This window comes from Enhydra lutris, unplaced genomic scaffold (assembly GCF_002288905.1).
Source record: "Enhydra lutris kenyoni isolate GAN:26980312 unplaced genomic scaffold, ASM228890v2 scaffoldscaffold130, whole genome shotgun sequence".
NCBI classification, from domain to species: domain Eukaryota; kingdom Metazoa; phylum Chordata; class Mammalia; order Carnivora; family Mustelidae; genus Enhydra; species Enhydra lutris.
Genome location: NW_019154214.1, coordinates 187,108 through 210,493, shown reverse-complemented (window position 1 = coordinate 210,493; position 23,386 = coordinate 187,108). Strand labels below are relative to the sequence as shown.

Here is a 23,386-nt window from a genome sequence, read left to right as displayed (position 1 = left end):
GTCAGAGATCACAAGTAGGCAGAGAGGCAGGCAGAGAGAGAGGGGGAAGCAGGCTCCCCGCCGAGCAGAGAGCCTGATGCAGGGCTCGATCCCAGGACCCCGGGATCATGACCTGAGCCGAAGGCAGAGGCTTTAACCCACTGAGCCACCCAGGCGCCCCTAGAATGTATTTTTAAATCACTTCTCCAGGTCATGATAAGTAAATGTACAATTTTTAGATTTAGTTTGAACCATAATAACAAGAAGGCTGTGGGGTTGAACAAGGTGTTCTGTGTGCATTACCCATAATCCTAGATAAAATTCCACAGGGTATTACATGTTTTCCACAAAAGAGATAGGCAGACATTGATTTAGGTGGTTGAGATGGACTCTCTTGTGGTCACAGTGTATAGCCTTGATAAGCTACCAAGTTGCCTTGGTGGAGAAAGCATATATATTTTCTGGAAGAAGTTTTAGTCCTCAACATCTCTGTGCATAGCCTCTTGAACTGTGAGGAGCTCCAGTGAGAGGCAAGAGCATCTTTCTCTTCCATTAAATTGGTAAATTTAAGGTTCAATGAAATTAAATCAGTTATTTTAGTTTTTTTGTAATAACTCACAAAGTTGTCTCTTTCTAACAGATCTTGTTCTATAATAAGACGCAGAAGTTACAGTGCACCTGGCATTGTAGTCCTAGAGTTTGCTGAAGGATGATATATTCAGAAGTATAAAATCAATGATTGGAAATCTGATTTCCGTTTAGTTTCACACTAAGATATTCCATTTACCAGAACATACATTTTCTCTAACTTGTAACAAACTAGCATTCAAATGAGTTTACTTTTGGACCATATAGCATTAGGATGTAAAATATCAGGTTCTGAACCATAATAGGAGTGACTTCAGTGAAGTGGCAATTCAGAACCTCCAAGTACTTGTTTCCCCAGAGAAACAAACAAACAAACAAAAAACCAATGAGAAACTATCTTAACTAACTTTGTAGGCACTCTGAAAAACAGACAAAGGCTTATAGAAAACAAGCAAAAATACACAATGAAGAAAAAGTTATCTTTAAAACAGTAGGAAACTTCATGGCGTTTTTACTTAGACTCACCCATTCCTTCCTCTGTGTGTCCTGGTTTTGACTAAGCACTAATCTAGTTTCCCTCATACCTGAATTGGAGGGATCGCAGGTGACCTTATTTACAAAATATTATGTATTTCCTTTATAATCCCCTTTGGGGTTACCTAAAAAATGTGATGGGAGTTGTTCTTTTTGCTTAATTTGGAGAACCCATGTGGGAAAAGTATCAGATAGTGTGCTAAAAATTACAGTGCAGACTGTAAATACAGATGTGCTTGGGACAAGAGATTATCAGTGGAAACATATAAGAGATCATTTAAAGCCCTGATGAGAAGTTATGGTGAGACAGTGGGACATTAGGGCAATTTGCAGCATCCATATATAATGAGAAATTAAAAAATCTTTCCAGAGGCAAAACATACACTCAGAAAAGTGTGCAATGAAGTTTTAAGCTTTTACTGCGGGCTGATCTCTAGCCACTGGGCAAGTATAAATAAATAGTGAACAAGTGCCTGAGAACGGAGCTTACCTGTAAAAGCAAGAGAGGTGGTCTGTTTTTGTTTTCTTCATCTCCTTACAATCAAGGAATTCACCAATCAAGTATCTGAGCATAAACTAAAGGAACACACTGTAGTGATTAAAGTGATCTTAAGGAATAACATTTCATAAAATAATTTGTAGAAGTCTCAAAGAAATGGACTTCAAAAAAAAAGTACACAGAAGAAGAAGGGTAATTTGATTTCCAGAGTTACCACATTTTGATAGTCAGATGTTCAATTTTCAACATGAAAACATGATACATTACTAAGGGCAAGGTAAATTGGCAGAAACTATCCATAAGTATTTCAGGTACCAAACATATTATACAAAGATTTTAAAACTAATCAAAAAGTCTAAGGAAAAGGATTCCTGGGTGGCTTAGTTGGGTAAGCATCCGCCTTCCCCTCAGGTCAAGATCTAAGGGTACTAGGGTTGAATCCTGCATGGGGCTCCTTTCTCCCCTACCCTCTGCTCATGATCTCTCTCTCTGATAAATTAATAAAATCTTTTTTTAAAATTATGTTACGTTAGTCACCATATAGTAGGTCATTAATTTTTGATGTCGTGTTCCATAATTCATTTTTTGTGTATAACACCCAGTACTCCTTAATACCCAACCACCAGGCTCACCCATCCCCTCATCTTCCTCCCCTCCAAAACCCTCATTTTATTTCTCAGAGTCCACAGTCTCTCATGGTTCCTCCCCACCACTCTGCTGATTCCCCCCATTTCATTTTTCCCTTCCTTTTCCTAATGTCCTCCATGCTATTCCTTACGTTCCATGCAAGGGAAACCATATGATAATTGACTCTCTCTGCTTGACTTATTTCACTCAGAATAATCTCCTCCAGTCCCATTCATGTTGATGCAGAAGTTGGGTATTCATTCTTTATGATGGCTGAGAAATATTCCAGTGTACATGTGAACCGTATCTCTTTATCCATTCCACCATTGAAGGACATCTCAGCTCTTTCCATTAGCAACTGTGGGCATTGCTTCTATGAACATTGGGGTACAGGTGGCCCTTCTTTTCACTACATCTGTATCTTTGTAGTGCAATTGCAGGGTCATAGGGAAGCTCTATTTTTAATTTCTTAAGGAGTCTCCATACTGTTTCCAAACTGGCTGCACCAACTTGCATTCCTAACAACAGTGTAAGAGGGTTCCCCTTTCTCCACATCCTCTCCAACATTTGTTGTTTCTTGCCTTGTCAATTTTGGCCATTCTAAGTGGTGTAAGGTGGTATCTCAATGTGGTTTTCATTTGAATCTCCCTGATGGCTAGTGATGAACATTTTTTCATGTGTCTGTTAGCCATCTGTATGTCTTCTTAGGACCATGCCTGCCCATTTTTTTGATGTGATTATTTGTTTTTTGAGTGTTGTGTTTGAGTTCTTTACAAATGTTGGACATCAGCCCTTTATCTGTACTGTCATTTGCGAATATCTTCTCCCATTCCGTGGGTTGCCTCTTTGTTTTGTTGACTGTTTCCTTTGCTGTGCAGACTGTTTTCACTTGTTGAAGTCCCAAAAGTTCATTTCGCTTGGTGTTGTTTATTTGGTGTCATGGTGTCATTTATTTCTCTAATTCTGTTTCCTTTGCCTTTGGAGACGTGTCTTGAAAAAAGTTGCTGTGGCCTATGTCGAAGAGAATACTGCCTGTGTTCTTCTCTAGGATTCTGATGGATTCCTGCCTTACGTTGAGGTCATTTATCCATTTTTGTGTGGTGTAAGAGAATGTTCGAGTTTCATTTTCCTACACACAGCTGTCCAATTTTCCAGCACCGTTTATTGGGAGACTGTCTTTTTTCCACTGTATATTTTTTTCCTCCTTTGTTGAAGATTATTTGACCATAGAGTTGAGCGTCCGTATATGGGCTCTCTATTCTATTCCACTGGTTTATGTGTCTGTTTTTATGCCAATACCATGCTGTCCTGGCGATCACCACTTTGTAGTAAAGCTTGAAATCAGGCAACATAATGGCCCTAGTTTTGTTTTTCTTTTTCAACATTTCCTTAGCACTTCGGGGTCTCTTCTGATTCCATACAAATTTTAGGATTGTTTGCTCAAGCTCTTTGAAAAGTGCTGGTGGAATTTTGATCAGAATGGCATTGAAAATATAGATTGCTCTAGGTACTCTAGACATTTTAACAATGTTTATTCTTCCGAACCATGACCATGGAATGGTCTTCCATCTTTTTGTGTCTTCTTCAATTTCTTTCGTGAGTGTTCTGTAGTTCCTTGAGTACAGATCCTTTACCTCATTGGTTAGATTCATTCCCAGGTATCTTATGGTTCTTGGTGTTATAGTGAATGGAATCGATTTTCTAATTTCCCTTTCTGTGTTTTCATTGTTAGTGTATAAGAAAGCAACTGATTTCTGTACATTTATTTTGTACCCTCCCACATTACTGAATTGCTGTATGAGTTCTAGTAACTTGGAGGTGGAGTCTTTTGGGTTTTCCACATCAAGAATCGTGTCATCTGTGCAGAGAGAAAACTTGATTTCTTCTTTGCCAATTTGAATACCTTTTATTTCTTTTTGTCGTCTGATCGCTGTTGCTAGGATTTCTAGTGCTATATTGAACAACAGTGGCGAGAGTGGGCATCCTTGTCGTGTTCCTGATCTTAAGGGAAGGCTGTCCGCTTTTCCCCATTGAGAACAATAGCCACTGAGGGCTTTTTATGATGGATTTTATGAAGTTGAGGAATGTTCCCTTTATCCCTATACTCTGAAGAGTTTTAATCAGGAAAGGATGCTGTATTTTGTCAAATGTTTTTTATGCATTGAGAGGACCATGTGGTTCTTCTGTCTTCTCTTATTGATTTGTTCTGTCCCTTTGATTGATTTGTTAATGTTGAACCACCCTTGTATCCCAGGATTAAATCCCACCTGGTCATGGTGGATAATTCTTTTAATGTACTGTTGGATCCTGTTAGGTAGGATCATATTCTCCATCCCTTCACTTTCAGCCTGAATGTGTCTATAGGTTCAAAATGAGTCTCTTTAGGTAGCATATGGATAGGTCCTGTCTTTTTATCCAGTCTGCAACCCTGTGCCCTTTGATGGGAGCACCCAGGCCATTCACGTTAGAGTTATTATTGACAGATAACATTTTATTGTCATCATGTTGCCTGAGAAGTCCTTGTTTCTATAGATTGTCTCTATATATCCGTGTTCTTTATCACTCTTGGGGCCTTTCTCCTTTTATAGAACCCCCTTAATATTTCTTGCAGGACTGGCTTGGTGTTCACATATTCTTTCAGTTTCTGTTGGACCTGAAAGCTCCTTATCTCTCCATCTGAATGTCAGCCTTCCCTGATAAAGAATTCTTGGGTGCATTGTTCTTCTCATTTAGTACCCTATGTCTTACTACCCCTTTCTGCCTTGCGCGTCTCCTTGGACAGACCTGACATTATTCTGATGTTCTTCCCTTTGTATGTAAGGAATCTCTTACCCCTACCTGCCCTTAAGATGGTTTCTTGTTTCTAAGATTTGTGAGGTTTACTATGACAAAGCAGGGTGTTGTTCTGTTCTCCTTGATCTTGGAGGGGTTCTTTCTGCCTGTAGGATAGGAATGCTTATTTCGTTCCCCAGTTTAGGGAATTTCTGAGCTATGATGTGCTGAAATATACCCTCCTCTCTCTCTCCTCGCCGTGAGGGATCCCAATAATTCTGACATTGGTATGTTCATGGTGTCATTTATTTCTCTAATTCTGTTTTCATGGCTTCTAAACTGTTTCACCCTCCTCTTGTTTCTTCTTCACTATCAGTTTGTCTTCTTGATCACTAATTCTATCTTCTCTCCCGTTTAGCCTCGCTGTTAGAATATCTAGATTAGATTGGATCTTATTAAGAGCATTTTTAAGTTCTGCCAGATCAGCTCTCACTTTTTCCTTAGAGAATCTATGTTGCCATTAACGGTTCTATGCATCCTAGTTCTTGTCTGCATCACTGTGATCCTGAAGTCTATTTCTGACATCTTGCTTATATCCATATGCATTTGTTCTGTGGCAGAGGTCACAGTCTCTGAGGTTTTCCTGTGTTGGGGTTAACTTCTCTTAATCATTCTGTTGAAGGGAGGTGGTTGAGGGAATGTGCAGAGTCTAAACTATAGACCACAATCCAAGAAGATGCATCTGATTTTTAGGGACCTTGGGGTTGTTGGCCACTTTTTCTTTCAGCCTGTATTCTGTGGGGAGGGTTCTGCCATGCTGTTACTCAAGCAACCCTGTTTGGACAGAGTTGCTCTGCCCCCTTTTGGCGGGAGGATGGATTCAATGAAAACCAGTTTTGGGAACTTTTGTTCTCTGGTGGCTTTTCCTGGTGGCTTTCCACGTCTCTCCCAAGAGTCCAAACAAAGGTTACTGTGTCTAAACTTCTGTCTCAGAAGAGAGAGATCACAGCCTATTCTCCAGGAAGCTCTCCAGGTCACACTGACTCTGTTTTTTGTCTGTGTGGCTAAAAACAGCAGCAGCCTGGGTTGTACACCTCACTGCAGCACTCCCAGCCCTCGCATCTAGGTCCAATTAGGACTCTGTCCTTTGTGCTTCTAGACCTGCCTGCCATCCCTAGTTTATACATGGGGCCTGCAAGTCCAGGTTTCAGTGTCGGGGCACTGCCTTAAAGTCATTTCCCTGCTGCTATCAGTCTGTGAGTCTGTGCCCAGTCTGCAGTGCAGGAGGCTTTTGCATACCAGTGGTGGAAGATCCCGGAGGCTCCCTGTCCTTTCCATTTATATTCTGATATCTGCCTGCAGATTCATGGCTCCTTGCTTCATATCTCAAGACCAGCCACTGGAGATATTCTGTTGGTAGAGATCCAGATATATCTTCTTCCATCTTAGACAGACTTTATGGGTGTTCAGAATGGTCTGCTAGATACCCAGCTCGATTCAGGGGACCAGTTGAAATAGGGTCCCCTAGTTCTCTGCAATCTTTGCCCCTTCCAGTAAAATCTTTAAAAAAAAAAAAAAAAAGTTCGATGATGGGTATTAAGGAGGGCACATATTGTGATGAGCACTAGATTTTATATATAACAGATGAATCATTGAATACTGCATCAAAAACTAATGAGGTACTATATGTTGGCTAACTGGACATAAAAAAAAGTTGAAGAAAAACTAAAACCTACAACACTATATATGAACAAAATGAAAATGTTGACAAAAATATACAAAGGATAAAAACTATTATAAATGATTAAAAAAAGTAACAGAATATTGTGTACTAAGAGTGAACAGTCTGCAAAGAATATTGAGACAAAAGTTCCAAATGATAGCATTAGAGTTTAAAATGTTTACTAATAACTTTAACCGTGGAGGTAAAAATTTATACACTAAAAACTACAGTATATTGTTGAAGTAAGTAAAAGGCATTAATAATTAAGGTTATCTAGAGTTAATGAATTTGAAGAGCTAATATTAAGAGGACTATATTATTCATAGTATCTACAATCTTTATCAAAACCCCAAAGTGGCTTTTTTCCTCCAGAAATAAAAAAGCCATCTTTAAATTCATGTGGAATTTCCAAGGATCCTCAAATAACAAAAACATTTTGAAAAAGAAAAAGAAGGATGGAAGAACTTAATAATTCCTAGTAACAAAACTTACTAAAACTATTATCAACCTGTGGGCTAGTTGCATAAGGCTAAATATATAGAGCAGTTGAATTGATTGCCATATATAAAGTCTCACATACATGGTTAATTGATGTTCAGTGAAGACCACTCAATGGAGAAAAGACAGCCTGTTCAACAAATGATGTTGGGAAAACTGGATATCCACACATAAAAAATAAAGTCGAGCCTGTTCAGCAGAGATTTTGCTTCTACTATGTATATGCCTCAAAAACATTATGCTAAATGAAAGGAGCCAAGTAAAGTTGTTTGAATTTGTGTCTCTATTTATCTGAAATACTTAAATATTTATATTTAAGAATAATTAAGAATTAAGAATAATTAAATTGACAGACAAAAAAAAAATGGGGACTGGATGTTGCTCAAAGATTGGGATTGGTGAATGGGACCATCTACTCAGAGCTACAAATTTTATTTTGGGGTGATGAAATGTTTTATAACTGGTTAGGTGTGGTGGTTGTATAATATAGCAATTGTGGTAACCCATAGAATGGCTCAGTTTACAATTGTTAAATATGTATGAAGTGAATTTGTACTCAATTTTTAAATGTACATAAGCATAATCTGGTGTTGCTTTCAAGTTCTTAGATTGTGAACATCTCCAGGGAAAAGGTTAGTTTTAGCAGTTTTTCCATACTGTCATTTACCTTTTTTCTCTAAGAAACATAAAGGTTTTAAAAACTGGTAAAAATGCTACCGTAATAATTCACCATTTTTCTTAGAATTTACCACCATTATTCAATCACTGAATAAATTACTAGGAATTTTATTAAAGGTGCAGATAGTGGAAAACATTTCTTTTAAATATAATGAGAATGGGGTGTGAGGTGGGTTACCTTTCCGGCAATTAATTTGGAGACTTAGAACAGAAATGAAAGGGCTGCTGAAGAGAAACATTACATTCAAATGGTTTGTTTCACTATATTACAGAGCCTGGCTAAACTTACTGATGGTTTCAAGAATTTCTGCTTTATTACTGACTCTTTACAAGATTTTCCTCATAATGCTGGTCCACCTTTAGAATCTTGTTTGCCTCTACAGTTCTGTGATGCTGCATCTCAGACTGACATCATTGGAGAGGTATGCTTGGTAGGGGATAAGAAATAATGTGCTGAGAGGGAAAAGGGCTTATTTTGTGTTTGCCATAAGTAATTTTGTTTCATTTTTCATTTCAAAATGGTTTTGTTTCTTATGCAGTTAAGTTCAAAACCAAAGTATTGTTTCTGATAGTAACTTGTGAAGGTTCAGTGATATGGATGCAATCGAATTGCTAACTACTTTTATCCTTGTGATCTGGATTTTTAAAAAAAAATAGCAGAATCCTTTTCAGAGTTGAATTTAAATGTCTTTTTAATGGACATGACTTTTCAGTGGACAGATTGGTAAGCTTTTCCTGTAAAGTAGCCGTTAGTAAATATTTTAGATTTTGCAGAGATGCAGTGTCTGTCAAGTATTCAAGTGTAAAGCAGTTAGAGATACTACATAAACAAACTGTTGTGGCTGTTTTCCTATAAAACTTTAAAAGTAGGTGGCAGATTCCATTTTGCAACTTGGCCATAATTGGTTGATCATTGACTTAGAACAGTGATTTCTAATGACTTTGTAGCTGTTGCACGCTTGGTGTGTACTTGCATAGCATTTATTATTATTATAAAAGAATATCAGGCTATAGACCTGAATTAAAATTAATTTTGTTTCAGACTTGAAAAAATTTCCAAAATCTCTTTTCATAATTTGTGAATCCTTGAGTTAACCACAATTCATCACCATTTAAAACATTTATATTTTATAAATAAATAAAAATACTACTTTTGTAGTAGTTACTACATTCAGTAGAATGTCCTAAAAGTATATGCAGTAGAGCTAGTTATGCAGTTATACAACATTCTATCTGAATCATTACAAAGGTTTTGATGTTACCCATTTCTCTCCAAACTAGTTAGGGATATCTACATTCTAGTTCTAATCTTTGCTGTATATTGGGACTAGCAACTTCCCAGCTATGAGCTCATTTTAAGTAGTTGTTTGTATTTCTATTAAATAGTGTAATGAGAACACTAAGATGCCAAACTATTTAACGTCTTTCAGCTATGAGAGGTGTGGGTTTAAATCAACATTTCAGCCCTTTTTAAGGTCCTGAACATTCTACAACATCACATTCCTGTACAGAAATATAAACCATGGCTTACATATTTAGCTCTTCATATAAAGCAAATTAAGTATAAAACATAGCATATGAAAACAGCTACCATTTGTTATTTTAGAGTTTGTTTGGCCTGGGAGTCTGGCAAGGATCTTCTGCTTTAGAGTTCCAAAAGTTCAGTCATGATGCCAGGTTAGGTAGGGGTTGTCTCAGGTGAACACTCAACTGAGGGAAAAGTCTGCTTTCAAGCTTACATGAATTTTAGCAGATTTAGTTCATCAGAGATTATGGGACTGAAGGCCTCTTTTCCTGGTTGCTTTGGTCTCTGCAACATGGCAATTTGTTTCATCAAAATATCCAAGCTGAAAAGTAAATTGAGAAAGCTAATTTCATTGAAGTTACAATCCATTGTAATGTAATTACAGAAAGGATTTACCGTCACCTTTACTCCATTCTGTGGGATTGAATCAAGTCACTAGGTCCAACACACTTTCAAGGGGATGGAATTACACATGGTCTCAGTAACCAAAGGTAGAGATCTTTGGGGCCATCTTAGAAGTCTGTCTACGTTACTATTTTGGATCAGTTTTGTGAGTAGGTGGTATGTATATAAAACACATTTTTCAAGATCAGGAATTATAACAAAAAATATATAAGAAATGCCAGGGAATCCTGGGTGACTTGATTGAGCATCCAACTTTTGGTTTCGGTTCAAGTCCCGATTTCAGGGTCATAAGATCAAGCCACATCAGACTCTGTGCTCAGCACAGAGAAATTCTTTCTCTCTCACTCTCCCTCTGCTCTTCCCTTCCTGCAGATGCACACATGATCTCTTTCTCTCTTAAATGAATAAATAAAATCTTAAAAAAAAAACCAGCATAGCATTTCAAATTTGGAGGTTTTAGTTTATAATCGAGTATATATACAAGGAATATATATATACAAGGAAAGTGACTTTTTCTTGCCCTTTTTTTTTTTTAAACTAAACCATCCTTATTACTATCAAAGAATGAAAAACAAAGATTTGTTTTGTAAGTAGCTTTTAGAAGAAATTTAAGAAGTGAATGAATTAATCTCAATTTCCAATACCTGGGTTTTGGGTAATTTCTTCTCCTTCTTTATTTATTTATTTTTTTTAAGATTTTATTTATTTATTTGTCAGAGAGAGAGAGGGAGAGAGAGCGAGCACAAGCAGACAGAATGGCAGGCAGAGGCAGAGGGAGAAAGCAGGTTTCCTGATGAGTAAGGAGCCCGATGTGGGACTCGATCCCAGGACGCTGGGATCATGACCTGAGCCGAAGGCAGCTGCTCAACCAACTGAGCCACCCAGGCGCCCCTCTTCTCCTTCTTTTAAACCTTTTGTTCTTTTTTGTGCAAGAGATAGGGAAGGAGTCCTATATCCTATACACCTAAAACTAGTTGTCTTTTTCACATTTGTTACTTGATAGTAGAATATCATTATTATGTATTCATTGAGATACTATACAATTTAGTATAGTACGCAAAATAAGGATTCTATGTTATGCTGTTTTTATGGTATCAACTTTTAGTAAGTTATTTCCTTTCTTTTCAAACTCAGTTGTTTTATGGAATACCAAAATAGAGGAATATATTCCACTGGAGAAAAAAATCCAACTGTGTAGGTAAAACAATACTCTTATTCCATACCCCTCTGCTCAGAGATTATAACAGATAAAATTGAGTGCTTTTTCTTCCATAGCTTTCAAAAATTGAAACTGAAAGATAAATAAAAAGAATATTTTTAATTATTTCTAAAATTTTAGCTGAATTTATTATTTTGAGATTTCTTTTTAACTTGTGTTTTCATTATTCCTTCTATTCCTGAAAGTTTGCCAGTGATGACAAAATAAATCTTGTAGACCAAATCAGACTTAATTGGCAATATGAGGAAGCCAGAAATAGGTAAGTATCTTACTTCAAAAAATTTTTGCCCCTGGGGGTGCCTGGGTGGATCGGTGGGTTAAAGTGTCTTCCTTTGTCTCAGGTCATGATCTCAGGGTCTTGGGATAGAACCCTGCATCAGGGTCTCTGCTCACTGGGGAGCTTGCTTTTCCTTGTCTCTTTCTGCCTGCCTCTCTGCCTACTTGTGATCTCTGTTTGTCAAGTAAATAAATAAAATCTTAATTTTTTTTTTTTTTTTTTTTTTTTTTGCCTCTGCTTACTTACTCTTTCCCCTGGAGAGAAATTTAACATAGCTTGGTATGCTTTTATCTGAAATTTTATCAAAATGAAGCGTATGATGTAACAATACAAAATAATGGATTGTCATTTGTGTTTAGCTACTTAATACATATGACAAAATGCATTTAAATGCATTTAAAATGTGAAATTCAAAATATTGGTGAAGATTTCATTCAATAAGAATAGAGACTTTTCACATTCTCTTGTGTACATTTAATTCTTTCTAACAAAATGAAACAAGATCTCCTGCCATCTCTTCTGACCTAGTATTTAAAATGTCTTTTAAACAAAAATATTTATGTGGGTTTTTCCATTAAACTGTTGAGCCACATATATAAAAGAAAAACTAGTTTAATATTAACTGGTCTGAAGGACTGAACAATCCTTCAGGAGAGATTCTTGGAAGAAGAGGAGAAGGTAGGGATGGAAAGGCAGTTCTGAATCCACCAGAAGGATACGGAGAAATTTGCTTAAGAATAAGATATAATAAGAGACGCCTGGGTGGCTCAGTTGGTTAAGCAGCTGCCTTCGGCTCAGGTCATGATCCCAGCGTCCTGGGATCGAGTCCCACATCGGGCTCCTTGCTCGTCAGGTAACCTGCTTCTCCCTCTGCCTCTGCCTGCCTCTCTGTCTGCCTGTGCTTGCTCTCTCTCCCTCTCTCTCTCTGACAAATAAATAAATAAAATCTTAAAAAAAAAGAATAAGATATAATAAGAATAATATTCTTAATATTATCACATTACTTTTACTGTCTTATTCCTTTTTTTAGGGAATTTACCTACTTTACATTCTTAAACATTTATTAATTTTAAACTGTTTATTGTTTTCCATGTTTTAAAATTTAAATTCAATTATTTAACATATAATGTATTAATGGTTTCAGAGGTAGAGCTTAGTGATTCATCAGTCTTTTCTTACATCCAGTGCTCATTATATCACATGCCCTCCATAATGCCCATCACTCACTTATCAAATCACCTCATCCCATTTCCCCTCCAGCAACCCTCAGCTTGTTTTCTATGATTAACAGTCTCTTATGGTTTGCCTCTGTCTCTGGTTTCATCTTCTTTTTTGTTTTCCTCTCTTCCGCTATGATCCTCTGCTTTGTTTCTTAAATCCTTGTATCAGAGAGATCATATGATAACTTTGTGTGATTGAGTTATTTCACTCAGCATAATACCCTCTATTCCATCCACATCATTGCAAATGGCAAGATTTCATTTCTTTTTGATGGCTGCATAGTATTCCACTGTATATATACTCCACATCTTTAAACATTCATCTGTTGATGGGCATCTAGGCTCTTTCCATAGTTTGGCTATTGTGGACATTGCTGCTAGAAACATTCGGGTGCACGTGCCCCTTCGGATCACTACATTTGTATCTTTAGGGTACCCAGTAGTGAGATCGCTGGGTTGTAGTAGCTCTTTTTTCAACCTTTTTTGTACATATTCTTTATCAAATAGAGGAAGTTTCCCTCTATCCCTAGTTTAATGACAGTTTTATGAGAATTAAAGGTGGATTGAATTTTGTCAGAGCTTTTTTGTGTCTTTGGATATAATCATACGATACTTATTTTCAGTTTGGTGATATGATTGATTCCATGAGTTGATTTTCTCATATTAAACCTGCCTTGCATACTTGGGATAAAATCGGTGGTTTTTGTGTAGTTCTTTTTATACTATACTGAATTTACATTCCTAATACTTGAAGATTTTTACTGTGTATTCTGAATATGCTTGTTTGCTTGAATTTTCATGTCTATCTCTTGCAGAGTCTCGATGATCCAGCAGCAGCTGGCCCAGCTTGAGAATGAGTCGTGGCCCGGCCTGGCAGAGGCCGACAGGGACCGGTTGCAGCTCATCAAAGAGAAGGAAGCCCTACTCCAGGAGCTTCAGCTCATCATCCAGCAGAGAGGGCCGGCGGAAGAAGTGGCCCGGCTGGAGGCGGAGAGGAGGTGCCTGGAGGAGGAGACCCAGCGCAGCGGGGCCACGTCGGTGCAGGGCGCCACGGAAAGGTGGGCGGCCTTGCGCGGTTTTGCGAGTGGGCGGGACTGAACTTCCGGGAAAGAACCAATCAGAAAAGCTAACTCAGAACTTAAATAAAATTTGAGCTTGGTCTTGAATATTATTTTTACTCAGAGTGTCCATTACCTGGCATATTTCCTTGCCATGTAGAGAGAAGGCCAATTATGAAGGGAACATATGCCTTCCCTTCTGAGGTGCCAGCCCTACGCGGGGCTCTGACGGTCCCACTTTTTCAGAAGCAGGAGAGGATTGAATGAGGGAAGTTGGGAATCCCTTCTCCTTCTTGATATAGAGAGCTCCTACAGTTAACGATGTTATCTGGTGGAGGCAGACTTGTTTCTATGTGCACCTCCATTCTTTTGATGCGTGCTTGAATATAGAAGATGGGGCCCTAAGGTAGGAGGTATTCCCTGGGGATAGACTGAGGGGTATTAGAGAGATCTGCATGGTAGCCACAAGAAAGTGACTAAAATAGGCGTCTTAGGGATGAGATCTTGCCAGTTGCTTGGTAGTCTCAGTTTTTGCATATCTCCACTTCAGTGTCCTCATTGTCAGGTGCAAAGTTGGACTCAGGCATATAAATCCTTGTCCTGCACTTTGCCACTGGCAGATGACAGTCCACAAGCTTTTTGTTGCTGGGAACTAGTGATACTGGAAAGAGTTCACATCTCCCAGGAATGTGAGAATGTCCACCAGGTAAAGAACTAATACCCTGGGTGGTCTTTCAAGATCTGTTAAGACTTGATAACATCTATTTTTGGTTTTTGGGTGTTGTTGTTTTGTTGTTGTTGTTGTTGTTGTTATTGTGGTTTTTGGTATGATACTCATGTTAGGTTGTTGCTGGCATTTATATGAGATGCTGATATTCAAAACAGAACCCCAGAGCTCTACTCTGAGAGTTTATCCTACACAATATTCCCCAAAGTCAGCTATCATAAGGCTGATTATGAAAATGCCAAGACCTGTCAAAAAGAAATTTCTTAAACTTTGAAGTACTTTTTGCTTTCAGTTGCAATTTAAAGACATCTTTTTAATTATACTATTTAAGGTAAATAAAAACAGCATATTAGACTTTGTGTTCTTAATCTGTTACGCTTTAATATATTCCTTTTCATACCAGTGGTTCTTAATATTTTTTGAAGTGTTCCCTCTTTCAAATAGGGACATGAATTTGTCTACATATGTGCTTCAGACCTGGCTGGGCACTTTTCTGCCATTAAATTTTATGTCTTTTCACTTTTTGCTGAAGAAAATCTGTAAAGAAGTGCAGTAAATATTTAAGATTTCTATTTTTAATAGAACAGTGAACTAGTTATAGTCTATCTATATATGTACTTGTATATATGTATATATATACACACACACATATATACACATACTTATATATAGACACATATATGTGTGTGTGTATATGTATATATGCATGTATGTATGTATGTATATGTATATATCCATATATCCACATATGTGTATGTATAAATATGTACTTGCAAATGTACAAGTACATTTATAAAATTTATTAAATGTAATGGCTTACATTTCAATAGTTTTTATCTCTTTTAATGCTTTTTTTTCTCTTTTTTATCTCTTTTTTAATCTTTTTATCTTTTTTTTTTATCTCTTTTTTATCTCTTTTAGTGGTTGGACAGACTCAATGTGATACTTCCCAACTATATTTTTTAATGAATTTATTATTTTAACCCTATAATTTTTAGATTAACTAGCATATTTTTTTTTAAAAATTTTATTTTATTTTATTTTTTTTCCGGGTTCCAAGATTCATTGTTTATGCACCACACCCAGTGCTCCAAGCAGTATGTGCCCTCCTTAATACCCACCACCAGGCTCACTCAGCCCCCAACTCTCCTCCCCTCTGAAACCCTCAGTTTGTTTCTCAGAGTGCACAGTCTCTCATGATTTAGATGTCTCTCTCTTTCTGAAGTGCACCTGCTCAGTAGAGTGATATGTGTGACATGTACATACAATGGGTAATGTCTTCTAAAACTTGTTTCAGTAGTGGTAAAATAATTTGAAAATCTGAGCACAAAGACAATCTACAATTCTGCTGCAAATACAGATGTGAATGTATACAGAAATACCAAACATACATAAACATGTAAATGTATATGTAAGTGGAGAGAGATGGAGTAAATGCATGAATTTCCTAATAGGGATTGAAAATCCTACCCTGGACTCAAGACTAGAGCCCATTTAATTAGAACTCAGTTTAGAATCTGTTAACTTGCAACTTCAGACAATAGAATAGGTTGGATAGGTTTATATACAAAAGCGTTAATAAAAAAAGTAGTTATACCGGGATTAAGTAAATTCTCTATAACAAATAACATTTTGGTGCTGGTTATTGTTTACTTTATGGCTGTATTTTTGTGAATTAAAATGTCTCACCGGTAGTGAAGCTATAATACAGAGAGATGTTTCAGACTTTTCAGGGGTGCCTGGGTGGTTCAGTTGGTTAAGTGTCTGACCTTGGTTTAGACTGAAGTCTTGAGCTTAGGGTCCTGGAATCAAGCCTGTGTGGGGTCCACACTTAGCAGGAAACCTGGTTGTCCCTCTCCCTCTTACTCTGTTCTTCCACCACCTCCTCCACCTCCAACAAATAAATAAATCTTTAAAAAAATATTGGTTCAAAAGTCTAGTGAGAGGAATAGTTTGGAGTCCTACTTCTTTCCAACTGCCCCCTTTATTCTACTTTAAAGATAGGATTTTTGAGGATATTTTTCTTGAAAGCCTAAAGTAGGAACATAAGTACAGAATAAAATCTGGAAAATGTCTCATTATTAAAGGAAGCCCACATATAAGCAACAGAATTTTACCAGAGGAGGTAAGTAATGCAGTGACTGGTAATATGCATGGCTTTGAGTTCAAGCTAACTTGACAGATGTAACGTTCATAGCAAGTTAATTTTACTTGCTGAGTATCAATTTGCTTATCAGTAAAATGGGAATTAAGGTCAATGGAAGAGTAATAAAATACAGAGTGATAGACATTACTGTAAATTCTCAATGGTAATGTGTTTCTCAAAAATTTTAAATATTTTTTTTTAAAGATTTTATTTATTTATTTGACAGAGATTACAAGTAGGCAGAGAGGCTGGCAGAGAGAGGAGGGTAAGCAGGCTCCCCACTGATCAGAGAGCCCGGTGTGGAGCTCGATCCCAGGACTCTGGGATCATGACCTTAGCCGAAGGCAGAGGCTTCATCCCACTGAGCCACCCAGGTGCCCCCAAAATTTTAAATATTTTATAGTTGAGGTATATTGACATGACATTATATTAGTTTCAGGTGTACAACATAATGATTCCATATTTATACATATTGTAAAATGATCACCAGCATTAAGTCTAGTTAACATGCTACTCACATGGTTACAAAAGCATTTGCTCTTCTGCTGAGAAGTTTTAAGATCTACTCTGTTAGCAAGTTTGAAATATGCAGTTCAGTTCTGTTAACTATAATAGCATCTGCAGTATTACATAACCATGACTTATTTATTTTATAACTGTAGCTTTGTACAGTTTTGGCCCCTTTCATCCATTTTGCCCATCCTGTTGCCAACCATACCAGTCTACTTTTTCTATCTGTGAACTTGGTCTTTTTGTTCGCTCATTTGTTTTTAGATTCTACGAATACGAATACTGTGTTTCTCTTTCCCTGACTTATTTCACTTAGCCTAATGACCTCAAAGTCCCTGCATTTTCTAGCAAAAGGCATTAGTAGTATTCTTAGATTCATTATCTTTTATCTACCTATTGTAGGTATTTACATTGTAGTTACCATAAAGTTTACATATAACAACTTATAATAACCTATTTTAAATTGATCACAATGTAATACTGAATATATTTTAAGGCTCTACATTTTAATTCTTTCTGCATTTATTTTTGGGTCACATTTTTCATCTTTTGATCACATCTATCTTCTCAGTAATTATATTGTATAGTTTTTTTTTTTTTTTTTTACTACTTTTGTCTTTTAAACTCTATATTAGCTTTATATGATTAACCCACTGCTGTTATAGCCTTTAATCTTTACCTGGGCAATTTATACTAGCCTATGTGTTTTTTTTTTTTTTTTTTAATTTAACTAAAGATTCTATTTATTTATTTGACAGAGAGAGAGAGAGATCACAAGTAGGCAGAGAGACAGGCAGAAGCAGGCTCCCCGCTGAGCAGAGAGCCTGATGTGGGACTCCATCCCAGGATCCTGAGTTAATGACCTGAGCTGAAGGCAGAGGCTTTTTTTTTTTTCTTTAAGATTTTATTTGTTTATTTGACAGACAGAGATCACAAGTAGGCAGAGAGGCAGGTAGAGTGGGAAGCAGGCTCCCCGCTAAGCAGAGAGCCCGATGCGGGGCTCAATCTCAGGACCCTGGGATCATGACTTGAGCCAAAAGCAGAGGCTTTAACCCACTGAGCCACCCAGACACCCCGAAGGCAGAGGCTTTAAACCGCTGAGCCACCCACACACCCTAGCCTATGCTTTTATTGCAGTACAATGGTATGTTTATAGTACCCTTAGATGTGCGTATAGTGCCCTTTATTTTCAGCTTGAAGAAGTCCCTTTAACATTTCACATAAAGCTAGGTTAGTCATGATAAACTCCTTTAAGCTTTTGCCAATCTGGAGGATTCTTTATGTTTCCTTCAATTCTGAATAACATCTTTAGCCAGGTAGGTGTTCTTGATTAGTTAGAAGTTTTCTTTTTGTTTGTTTTCCTTTCAGAACTTTGAATAATATATCGTTATATATATATACTCCCTTCTGGCTTGCAAAGTTTCTTCTAAAAAATCTGCTGATGGTCTGATAGGGTACCTATGTATATAAGGTTTTTGGTTTTTTTGTTTGTTTTTTCTTGCTGCTTTTAATAATCCCAGTCTTTAGCTTTTAACATTTTAAGTACAACATGTCTTGGTGTGGATGTCTTTGGGTGCATCTTCTTTGGAACTGTGCTTCCTGGATCTCAAGGTCTGTTTCCTTCTCCAGCTTAGGAAGTTTTCACCTATACTTTTCTAAATAAATTTTCTTCCTCCTTCTTTGTTCTCCAGCTCAGAGCCTTATAACGCAAATGTTAATCCCCTTCATGTTGTCCCCTAAGTCCCCTCAGCTGTCTTCACCTTTTTAAAAAATTTTTTTTCTTATTTTTCTTTTTGCTGCTCTGATTGTGTGAGATCACTGTTCTTGCTGCAGAGTTCACTGACTCTTCTATCTCATCTAGTCTGCTGTTAAACCCCTGTAGTGTTTTCAGTTTAGTTATTGTATTCCTTTTCTCTTTGGCTCTTTCTTATGTTTCCTATCTCTTTGTTGAGGTTCTCACTGTTTTCAACCATTCATTTTCCAGGTTCAGTGAGCATCTTCCTGACAATCATCACTTTGAACTCTTTATCAGATAAACTGCTTATTTTGTTTCATTATGGTTTCTTATCTTGCTCTTTCCTTTGGAACATATTCCTCTGTTTCATTTTCCTTGACTCTCTGTCATAGTGTCTATGCAGCAGATGAAGTGGCCACCCCTCCCAGTCTTGAAGGAATGTTTTGTGTAGCATGAACAGCAGAATTCAGCAGTGTCCTACAACTTGGCTATCTGTCAGACCTTCCTGATTGTCCAATGGCCTACTTGTCCCTTCATAAAGTCATAGTTGTTCAGTGTACCAAGACCTGCCAGTGTCCCAAAGTACACAGATCTCAGAGATCACTAAGGTTTGTGCTGACTGGAAGCCAGGCCCCAATAACACATCTTAAAATATGCAAATATATGGAGTTCTGTAGGACCAGAAGCATAAAGCAGGCTGCCTGCCCGAACAGGAGATCTGGAGGTGCTCCTGGGTGAAAGTCATAAAAATCAAGACTCCAGATGAGCGAACAGGCTCCTTTCTGAGAGATACTGTGAGCTACAGTGAGGCAGTGGAAGAGAACAATGATGGCATACTCTGGCCTCTAAGAAAGAAACTACATAGACCCCTAGAAACCTGAAGCCTGCTCCTTGAGCCAATGTTTCAGGACAAGCAAATGGACATTTTTTGCAAGACTTGCTGCTGTGTTTCAGTCCTAGCCAAGGACTGTCTCTCTGATTGTTACAGCCCTATGGGACCCAGGAACACAAGACTCTCTGGCCACTGAACAAGGCATTCAAGAGATGTTCTGTAGGCAACAGACACATGTAAGAACTCCTCTCTGAGAGAGACTGGTGCTCTGGAGTGGGAGAGGGAGATCTCAAAAACAAGACATATCTTTCAAGGTCTCTAGAAGTGTTTACATTCTGCCTATATAGGCATGTCTATTAGAAGACTGACCCTCAGATTGCAGCTGTGATGATAAAGTTTCTCAGAAAGACTGAAGATATGTTTTAGTCTGCCCTGGGGATGGTAGTCAGTGAAGAATTGTCTCTGCTTGTTACAGCCCTGTGGGATCCACCAGATCAATTTCCTCAGCCTGAAGAGCCAGACAGCAAAGGGTTGTCCCCTGGGAGGCAACCATAAAAGCTGGGTCACCAGACTTGTGTAAAAGCTACCTCCTGGGAGATACTTACTGCTATGTAGCCTGGTAGCAAAAAGTACAAAGATGGAAACTACTGAAAAACGAGTAAAGGAAGAGGGGAAAAACTTAAAAGAAAAAAAAAGAAATATAAAAATAATGTGAAAAAAAAGCTGTCCTTTCTCTCCATTTCATTCCTACTTTAAGCAAGGCAGAGGGAACATGGTAACACAGGAAGGCAGAGATAACAGAGGCAGGCGGGAAGACAGAGGGCATAGTCTCTTCTCTCCATAGTAATCCCGCAGGTCCCTGACCCTCATACCAACTCTTTAAAATTAACAAATGAGTCTGGACACTTTTCAAAATGCTGCTTCTGTGGGGCGAGGGGGAAGGTGCGTTTGTGTGTGAACTCTTTTTAAGTGCCATTCCTCAGTCCCCACAGGACTCAAAAACCCCACTGGTTTCCACAGAGATGTTTTGGGGGCTCATCTCTCACATACATATCTTACAATTTAGGTCCCTGATGTGAAGTACAATCCTTGAGAAGATGCTCTGGGAATTGAGTTCCTTCCCTGTTGTGGGTCTGTGTGCTCAGGGAGGTAGGGTTTATTATCAGATTGTGTCTCAGCCTCTCCTACCTAGTTTGATGTTTCCCTTTTGTTTGCCCAATATGAACAGCTTGCCCCCTAGTTTTAAGGTTTTTTTTTTTCAGAGTATATTTCTCCATATATAGGTGTAGACTTGATATTTGTACAACAGGTAGTATATACAGGATCTTCCTAAGTGACTATCTTGAACCAGGTAATTGTAATTGTGTACTTTTGTAACATAATGTATCTCTTATGGTATGACATAAAAACTCACTATAACTTCAGAACTGGCTTTTAAAAGCTATTTTTTATTTTGTGGAAACAATAAGTTACTAAAAATTTTCCCCTAAATTTTAAAATATTACAGGTAAATGGAAATATTATGGGTAAATGGATTCTCTAAAAGCTTTTATTTGGTAAAATTTACTGTTATAGCATTTTTGAAGCTTCTTTTCTAGAATACTTTTACATTATTAAAATTACTAATGATCCTTAAGAGCTTTTTTAAAAAATATTTTTTATTTATTTGACAGACAGAGATCACAAGTAGGCAGAGAGGCAGGCAGAGAGAGAGATGAAGCAGGCTCCCTCCTGAGCAGAGAGCCCAATGCCAGGCTTGATCCCAGGACCCTGAGATCATGACCTGAGCTGAAGGCAGAGGCTTAACCCACTGAGCCACCCAGGCGCCCTGATCCTTAATGGCTTTTATGTGGATCTTTTCTGATAATATTTACTATATCAGAAATTAGAGCTGAGAAATTTTTTAAAAATTTAATAAAAAAAGGATTAAAAAAATCCTCCTTATATGTTAAACATAAGGAACTTAGAAAAACTATGAATAATAGTTGTTTTCTAAAAAGCATATTAAGAAGAGTGGTGTTGTTCTACAGTTTGTATTTAGTGTATGACTTACCAGAAGACAGCTGCTGAGCAAATGTTATAATGTATCATTTTGATTAACATATGAAGAAAATCTGGCCTTATACAGACATGTTGTTGAGAAGATGAGCCTTGCTATGTGCCTGAAGTAATTTTCAGGATCCAAGATTGTCCTTGGATCACAATTTGAAAACCACTGTTTTAATATATGCTATTCAAATTTAAAATCGGTCATATACTGGCTCCTGTTTAAAAGGTGTTTTACCAGTTAGAAAATACTGTGGTCCCTTCATGACTCATTTTTGTAACAGAGGAGTTCTACACAGAAACATTTTGAAATTCTGTTTGCATCCAAGAGAATCAAGGACATGATAGAATTTGTGTTTATTGTTTATGCTTTTAAAAGAGTTTTCAGTGGTCTCAGTCTTCCATTTTCTAAATTGGTAGTGTATTAGTTTGCATATCTGTTATAGCCAAAACTTTTTGAAACTCTGTCTCCTGCCACAGTTCTCCTTCTGGTTTCCTCTTGTTGGGGATGGAGAAAGCTACTGTTTTAAGGATTCTTATCACTGGCCATATTCAAAATACCATCGTTTTGAATCATGAATGTTTTATGTAAAGGCAAGAGTATTTATTAATTCTTTGCTATTCAGCAATTATTTGTTGAGTGCCCATATGTGTTGGACCCCAAGCAGTGCATTTTCTAGAGGGTGTGTATGGAGGGGTATCATTCTACAGAATTACAATGTGAAAAAAGGAAAAAGAAGAAAAAATTACCTCTTAAATTTATGCCGTAGGAGACAGGCATAGTTGCTATTTTGTTTTATTTGATTGTGGTTTTTAAAATTCTATTGATTTTTGGTATTAGAATTGCATTTATTTTTGTCTGGACAAGAGCCAAGATGAGAAAATCAGATTTGCTCTGACTTTTAGTGGATTTAGTAGATTTATACATGTTCTCCATTTGAGCTCCTCTTCTAGGTTCTCATTCATGTCTCTGTCCACCTCTGTCTACCCACTCTATCTTCATCCACTTACCATTCATCTGTCTGCCTACCTACTTATCCCTCTATCCAGCCATTTACCCACCCAAACAACTTATACAGTAGATCAGACATCACTGTTCAGGATTATAGGGATATAGTCTCAAACACGACATAAACAATCTCAGTTTATGACCTATACATTCTTTTAGAGTTAATAATCACTCAAACCTGAATCAATTTGGGGGAATTTATAGTTGAATTTCTTGTTATGGAAGAATTTACTCACTACCTTTGAAATCCACTGATTGACTGTTTTCTTACCTACAGGATTCTACTTCAGGAAAAAAAAAATTGTCTACTTATGCAGCTAGAAGAGGCTACCCGCTTAACATCTTATCTCCAGTCTCAGTTAAAAAGGTAGATTACTTTTAAAGAGAAAGGTATATTTAATTACACTGTTATAAAAACAAGTCTATGAAATTCATGATTCCCTTTAGTTTAGATTTTATTCTACCATAACTTGGAAAATGAAGTAGTATGAACACAAAATGTTAAAGTGGATATATTACATTTTTAGGACAAACTGTTACTATATAATTAAAGGAATATGAATTGAATTTGGCTTTACAATAATAAATGTGAAGTCAAATTTACCTAAAGGTTTTTATTATTTAGGTTACAGCTAGAAAAGTATGACTTATATCTAAATATATGCATAGGTACATTTATTATTTTAGAAGATGATATGAGTATATTAAGTATAGGTAAGGGTTGGATGCACCATTATAGTCCACATTTTCAAAAACTGTATTATGAGGTACATTAAGAG

General features: G+C 37.2%; 1 protein-coding gene across 1 annotated transcript in view; it reads left to right on the top strand.

Moving 5' to 3' along the window:
* Positions 1–23,386, top strand: part of LOC111139961 (protein WWC3-like) — a 157,686-nt gene that overhangs the window by 97,878 nt on the left and 36,422 nt on the right. Inside the window, exons 7-10 of the mRNA XM_022492354.1 lie at positions 8,171–8,320; positions 11,233–11,306; positions 13,360–13,602; positions 22,885–22,974. Of these exons, the coding sequence (XP_022348062.1) occupies positions 8,171–8,320; positions 11,233–11,306; positions 13,360–13,602; positions 22,885–22,974 (557 nt within the window). The remainder of the gene's footprint in view (positions 1–8,170; positions 8,321–11,232; positions 11,307–13,359; positions 13,603–22,884; positions 22,975–23,386) is intronic.